Source organism: Rutidosis leptorrhynchoides, chromosome 4 (genome assembly GCF_046630445.1).
Source record: "Rutidosis leptorrhynchoides isolate AG116_Rl617_1_P2 chromosome 4, CSIRO_AGI_Rlap_v1, whole genome shotgun sequence".
Lineage (NCBI taxonomy): Eukaryota > Viridiplantae > Streptophyta > Magnoliopsida > Asterales > Asteraceae > Rutidosis > Rutidosis leptorrhynchoides.
The window spans coordinates 511,910,945-511,919,019 of NC_092336.1; the positions used below are offsets into that span (position 1 = coordinate 511,910,945).

General features: G+C 31.6%; 1 protein-coding gene across 1 annotated transcript; it reads right to left on the minus strand.

Moving 5' to 3' along the window:
• Positions 1–598: 598 nt before the first annotated feature.
• Positions 599–3,611, minus strand: LOC139842496 (uncharacterized). Its single transcript, XM_071832630.1, has 3 exons — positions 3,474–3,611; positions 3,218–3,298; positions 599–1,282 (listed from the first exon to the last, which is right to left on the minus strand). Exons 1-3 carry the CDS (start codon positions 3,609–3,611, stop codon positions 599–601), a joined length of 903 nt encoding a protein of 300 aa, XP_071688731.1.
• Between the last annotated feature and the right edge of the window lie 4,464 nt (positions 3,612–8,075).

Below are 8,075 nucleotides of genomic sequence, written 5' to 3' on the forward strand. Positions count from 1 at the left end.
GCAACTTAAACAACATATCCATGATAGTATCTCAATACTGGTTTGGGCCCAATAAAACTCAGCCTAAGCACGTGATTTTAATTTTAAGTCGTTCAGCTCTTCTTACCAAAAAAAAAAAATATATATATATGTAAGTCGTTCATGATGATGTAATACTTAGACAAAATTACTGCATAGTCCTTGTGAGTTGCTTAGATTTAACGTTCAGTCTCAAACTTTTTTTTCTCTCGGGGAATCTTGATGGTGTGTATGTGTTAAGATCATTATTAATGGTGAGGCGTGATGAGTGGGTGATGGGTGTTTATGTGAGGTATAGTGCTGATTTGGCAAAGGTGATAGTGTGATGGAGTTTGCAGTGGGTATGGCGTAATGGGTGCGTGATGGGCTAATTGATCTCACATTTTTATTTTCTTTTTCATTTTATTTGAGTTATTTTTTTTTAACTTGTTTATTTATTTATAAAAATAATACATATATAATAATAATAATAAATTAAATTAAAAAAACACTCTTAAATTAATAAAACTTCAATGATTACAAATAAAAGTCCTAAAAATGAAAAATATACAATAATTAAAAATTCCTAAAACAACGAAAACTAAGCATTTAAACTTCTAAAGTTTGGTGGAAGTCTCCAAATGTGTTCAGTGAGATCTTGTCGAAGTTGGTTATGAATGTCACGGTCTCGAATTTCTAGTTCTCTTGCCTCGCGACTTGTAGATGGATTCTTTACATAGTTTAGATTAGCTTCATCACTCTTAAGTGATTCTTCCTCGAGCCATGTAATGTTGTAGCCATTATCCTCGACTATCATGTTGTGCAAGAGCACACAACAATATAATATTCTCCTCAACTTGTTGACACTGTGTGGTCGTCCAGCCACTTGTAAAATATGGAATCGAACCTGAAGAACACCGAATGTTCTCTCAACATCCTTACGTGCACTTTCTTGAAACTGTTTAAATTTTGCTCGTGGCTCATCTGTTGGGGTCGAATACGCCTTGATTAACGTTGTCCAATCTGGATAAATACCATCCGCTAAATAATAACCATTTGAGTAATCATTACCATTTACACTAAATGGAGCATATGGTGCAGTTCCATTCTTGATCTCATCGAACAACGATGATTGATCCAACACATTAACATTGTTCTTAGCACCCGCAACACCGAAAAATGCACGCCAAATCCACGTATCATATGAAGCAACAGCTTCAAGAACGTTGGTTGGGTGACCTTGATGACCACTAGTATATTGCCCTTTCCAAGCAACCGGACAATTCTTTCACTTCCAATGCAAGCAGTCAATGCTACCTAGCATTCCCTTAAAACCATGTTGATCTTCATGAGCGCTATATAAACGTGCTATATCGCTACTGGTTAGTTTCCTCAAATATTCATCAACAAAAAGTTCCAAAATACATTTACAAAACATATTAAGACATATTATTGATGTACTGATGTTGGTGTTGTGCAACGTACATCTTTTACCCTCTAAATTTATTTATGATTCAAACACTACAAATAAGCACACACAACTAACGAGCACTTAGAACCCAGTTATTATAGCACTTTAATGTAGGTATTCTTATCAAGTTCGTCCCAAGATAGCGGTGTAAGTCGAATATTGGAAACTATCTATTGTCTTAGAGTTTGCTTGATTTGGGGTTGGGGGGGGGGGGGGGGGGTGATTGATTGTAATTAACAACTAAAACTTGTACAATTAAACAAACGTAAACTTAACAAGTAAACTAGTAGGAAGAAACAAGTAACGAAGTATTAAGACTTAATCAAATTAACTGAGAAGTGTTCACTTATTTAATCCTCTATATGTTTTGCTTGCCCCGTTTTGCCTATTTTGCTATCTCATTCGTTGTTGAACTATTAAATGTTTAGCATCACTACTAAACCTCAAATCAAATAACACTCCGCGAATTCACATAACCATTGTATTCTAAGATCGAGTTAAGCATGATTTGGTCATTTAGATTGAACTTGGGTTAAAATCACTTAAAACCCCCAACTATCGAAATCACTTAAGATAATCGGCACTACTATGTTGACTAAAGGCCAATTGAAAACCAACCTAGATCAATAACACAATCACTTGCAATTTCTAAGCTAGTTGTCTAGATCACCTAAGGTGTTGAAGCACACATTGATTCACTTCTCAAATCACTAAGAGAGCTACTCAACATATGTAATCAAAGTCAAGCCTAAAACAAACTCATAACAATGGATCTTTAGCTAACTCAACAACACATGATCATGTAATTCATTCAAACAACATTATTCAATTAATTTTGGGGCAAACACTAGCATTAGAGATTCATAGATAAGCAAACACAAGAGATTTAGCCAATCATGGCTAAAATCAAACTAATAATAAGCATAGAAACATAAACAATCATCATCTTCAAGTTATTACAAGTAATTAATGCAAAGTATATAAAGTAAAGTGAAGATTACAATCCAAAATGTAAAGAAGATGAAGATCCAAAGCTAAAGAATGATGAATCTTGAGCTAGCTTCCTTGAATCCACCCTTAAACACCAATGGATGATGAAATTAGGATTTTGTATGTGAAATTCGGACCTAAGACAGCTGCTCTCTAAAGATGCATATGAAAAATGACATAATCTCGTTCCTTTTATAGTGCTGAAAATTTGGGCTGAAACAGCGACATGAGCGGCGCTTTTGATGCATGAGCGGCGGCGCTTTTGATCAGGAACGCCGCTTTTGGCAACATTCTGGGATGAAGATTTTGCTATAGGAGCGCCGCTTTTGGCTGGATAGGAGCGTCGCTCTTGACTTTAGGAACAGCGCTTCTGGCCACTGGTGGAAAATGGAGCTGAAATGTGCATAAGAACGCCGCTTTTAATGTTGGTGCGACGCTTTTGCTTCACAGGAGCGGCGCTCTTAGTTGAGGAGCGGCGCTTTTTGAGCTGATTCTGCACTTTCCAATTCCTTAGCCAATTTTGCCCAAGATTTGGTCAATTTTACACCAAATCAAGTCCTTAGCCCTTAAATTACCATTTAGCTCAATAGCACACAAAATAAGCTCCGAGATCATCAAAAACCGAACAAAGTGAGGGAGATATCGTGAGATAAAACGTATATAAATGGAGCGATATCATGTACCTCGGCCATTTGTAAGTATTCGTCAAACATGTTCGCTTCTTGTACCATAAGCCAATTGACGCAAAGCAGATGTTACCTTTTGCGTCGTAGTGAAACCTGGTCGACCAAGAGCATCATTTCTTTGTATAAAGAAATCAAAAATGCTTTGGTAAAGGATCTGCATCATAATTCATTATATCTTCTACAATGCGAATAAATAGATTTTTACTCATTCTAAAACGCCTTCAAAATTTTTTTTCGGGATAGATTAGATGCTCTTGAAAGTAGTTCTTCTGTAATGTTTCAGCTGCTTTCTCACGATCTCTACTGATGTAAGTGCGAGTGTGTCGAACTCGTTCGCTGTTTGCAGCCTCTTCAGCCTCAGCAGCTTCGTCAGCATCCAATTCTTCCGTCATCGCGTGTAAAAGATCCAACTCGTCTTCTTCATCCGAATCCCAAATGTCAAAAAATTTAAACAAATTTTTTGACATTGATAGTTTTTGATAAAAAGTATTGAATTAATGATAGAGTATTAGAAGAAATGTGTGTAAAAAATGGTATTGGAAATGGGGTATTTATAAAAGAAAAAAAAATCAAACAGCTATATTACCGTTTGACGTGATGATGTGGCAACATGTGATTGGATATTCGGATTCAAGTGTGCAAGTGATGAAGTCATCGCGCCAAGCAAAATTGACACCCATCACGCCCCATAGTGGCGCGATGGAGGCGTGATGGGGGTGGGTTCGAGGCAGTCACGCTACATTAGGAACGATCTAACGTCTATCAGCCTCAGTTAACACGCAAAACGTGCGAACCACAAGGACTCATCAAGCAGCCATAATTAGGGACTGGACGTGAAATCTAAACAAATCACTAGAATTGTCCGCACAATTTTGTCTTTGAATTAATTTAAACTTAGCCTATATATGAAGATTGACTCAAAGTTTGTACTTCGTATATAGGGATGGCAATGGATCTAAAAAAATCCGAGATTCGCGGGTACCCGCATCCGTGATGGGCGGATAAAATCAAAATTTTTTACCCGCGGGTGGGCGATGGATGTAATCTTGTACCCGCTGACGGGTCGCGGGTGGGTGATGGATGTAATATATCCGTTGCGGGAAAAATCCGATTCGAAAATCTATAATACGCGTTTGAATAATTCGCGGATATACCCGTTCTAAATGTGAAAAATGCCACCTTGAATAAATGGACAATAGGTAATAATTTACTCTGTATAATTTTTTACATTCCTCATATGATTGTGGTATCGAACTTTTTAGTAACTATAGCATCCCACAACTGCACATCACATGTATTATATAATCAAAGCATGTTGTTGATTGTTTCATTTATTAGACTATCTTAATAAATCTAATTTTTACCTATCACTTTAGTAATTCGTCCAACCTACTGTATGATTAATTTTAGCTACTAAATTTTGATTGCTACTATTAAACATTGTAACTTCACATATATTAGGAAAAAAGTATAATTAATATACGTTTTCTCATTGTATTATATCATAAATATGGGTATATGATTGGATGATATTTTTCATGTCACTTTGAATTGCATAATGATATTTATTTTTGTTTTTTGAATACTTTAATTTACATATATACTTCATTAAATAGGATCCGCGGGTAAACCCGCGACCCACGAATATCCGTGAGTACGGGCATGGATCTAAAAATAAATCCGTTAACCAAGATTCGGGGGCTAATGGATCCTCAAAAAATCTGCGGGTGCGGGTGATGAATGTAAGGGATCCGCGCCCACAACCCGCAGGTGTCATCCCTATCGTATAAATTTAGTAATTTTCACGTATATAAATTTAGTAATTTAGTAATTTTCACATATCCATTTAATTTTTGTTCATCCATATCCATATCCATTTAGTTTCAGGTCATCTATCCGTATCCATATCCAGTGGATTAAGCGGGTTAATAGATATCCATCGAATGGATATTAAAATTTTATTATAATATTTTCCAATATGCGATTAATATAACAACATAGTATATCAATAATGAATATAACATGAAATCTGTAAATTATTATTTTAGATATACGTGTTTTGTTGTAATATTTTATAGTTATTTCATTATGGAGTTGAAAACATAATGTAAATCTTACGGTAAATGAACTGCTATAGTAAATATGTAAGCATATATTTATATTTATGTATTTGTAAACGTATTTAGGGTAGTAATGGATATATACGGTATATATATTATCAAAATGGGTTATTAGCCAAAATGTCTAATAATTTAAAAGTTTATGACAATATACCAAAAAATTATTATATTCATCCCATTATGAGTGTTCATTATTGACTTTTTAGAAACTTATTTTAACTTTGATTGTGAATATTTTTATTATGTTATATACTATTTGATCTCAATATACAAGTTATTTATGTTTTAATTTAATTCTTAAGGATAGTCTTTATGTTTAGAAAAATCTTTTATATAAATATGTGGATGAATTAAGTTTTTAATGTATTTTTAATCATATAATTTTTATCAATTATTATATAAAATAAGTAAATAATAATTTATAATTAAAGTTAATAAGAAAAAAGTTGAAAAATTAATAGTAGACGTTTAAGGTGGAAAGGATGAAACTATAAACAAAAGTTAAACACTTTAAAATCACCGATGGTTGTACGACATGTCAATTTTAACTTTATGTTATATTATTATATTCAATTTCTTGTTAAATTATGTTTTTAACATGTGGATTTAACTTAATCGAGATATTTTAAAGTTCGTAGTTAAGATCTTATTTTCAAATTTGTTACATATTATATTTTACAAGTGTCAAGAACAAAAAAAAGTGGGTCCTTTATTGTGTACAATTTGTTTTTGACTTTTATTTTTATCCTTTCACAATATCTAGAAATATCACATTAAAAACCAAATTAAGATGATTATAATCGTTGCAATTGAAGTAAATGTTTGTTATGTTTACTTAAGATAATGTAATATTTGGTGAGAATTAGTTGGTTGACATAAAAATCGCGGGTGATAACGTGATAGATCCAATAGTTGTGACGTTTGGTAGAAGCCAACCGACGACAGTTAGATAGTCCCTTATTTACTTTTATCATATCATCATTTACGGAGTATTTTTTTAAGAATATTACTCATATTAATTTTGGTTACTCACAATTTATATGAGCAATTCGTCGTAACCTCTTAAGGTATTGATTCTTTAAATTATAGATATTTATATTATATTTATATTGAGTTATATAGTATCTACATCACTGTAAGTTACGGAGTAATAGCGTAGTATGTACAATAAAAGTTGTAAAACTTAAATTAAGAATCAACAAAGATCATAAATTTATGGCTCTTGTCAAAGCGCTTCATACTATTGTATATTTTAGTAACCGTCAATATGAATTCAATGCATAACTTCCGTGTGTAACATGTTTCTGCACACTAACAAAATTCATATATAAACGACTTTCTAAAAATCTTGATTAACAGTTTAATTAGTTAATTAGTAGTTAGTTAGTTACCATTTAATTAGTTAAAAATCTTTGAGAGTTGTTTAGTTAATTAGTTAAAAATCTTGATTAACAGTTTAATTAGTAATTAGTTACCATTTTAATTAACAGTTTATATAAACTGTGATCAAAAATTAAACTTAACTATAAACATGTTATATCTAGAAATCTTTGAGAGTTGCATTATGCTGAAAGTAACGTGTCGTGTGTATTCAAAGTTATGAAAGGTAAATCTTATAATTATGTTTTAAAAAATTCTTATTTACTTTTTTTTTTTTTTTTTTTTGGTTAAAATTTACTCCGTATTGTATAAACAATTTGTAGATTTTATTAAATATATAAAAGTCTATCATTTAAGCTATAAAATTAAATATATAAATTAAAAACATTATGTCTAGATTAACATTAAACCAAATGTTTTATTAGGGTTTGAAATTTTTAAAGTTTCAAAATATACTAACGAATTATCATTAAGTCTATGATGAACATTAAACCAAATATTTTATAGGGATTCAAATTTTTAAATTTTCAAAATGCACTAACGAATAAATAAAAAAACAAAATTTTGATTCAAATTAAATAAATCATCTCCGATATCGTGATGTAGTTTTAGGCGATTAAATTAAGAATTGTGGATGGTTATCTCAGATCTTCGTTGTATTTTCTCACATACTCGACAATGTAGTTATTCTTGTAAGATGATTATGAATTGTGAACAATGCCACAACTATTTGTCTTGTTGTTAGTACTTTATGCATCCCTGAGAAAGTCTTCTGTCGTAATTCGTCAGCTTATAATGAGTTGAAACATTATATATGTAATAAAATGCATAATATTGTGATATTTTTTTTAATTATTTAGAAGATGTATGAAGTTTTTGATTTAGTATACCTAATCCATAAAGTTGTGCATAATAGTAAGTTTTTCAACTAAAGATGACACAGAATTGTAATAATTTGACATTGTCACTTCGTCTCCTTTATTCACAAATTATTTCCCTGTTAAAGTATTTGATATTGTGGCTTCTAAATTTCTAAATTTTGTAGTATGTGCAAACTCTTCGTTTGTAATTTCAGATGTTAAAGATTTCATTTTTTCAAGTTGAGGTCCAAAAACTTCAATATGTTTGTTGATTAACTATCAAAATCAAGATTAAGTTAATGTATGTCAATCTCGAAATTGAAATATGAAAAAGTAGTTAATATAAAATCAATAATAATAAATAAGGTAAAGAAATAGTTTCGTGTACTTGCCTGTAGCATATCAATTGAACGTAATCCACCAATCCACATTATATGTGACAACCCGAAAATTTCCGACCAAATTTAAACTTTATCTTTATATTATTCCAACACGATAAGCAAAGTTTGTTAAGTTGAATTTCAAGAATTTTAAACTATGTTCATACATTCATTTAACCTCGACTAAATTG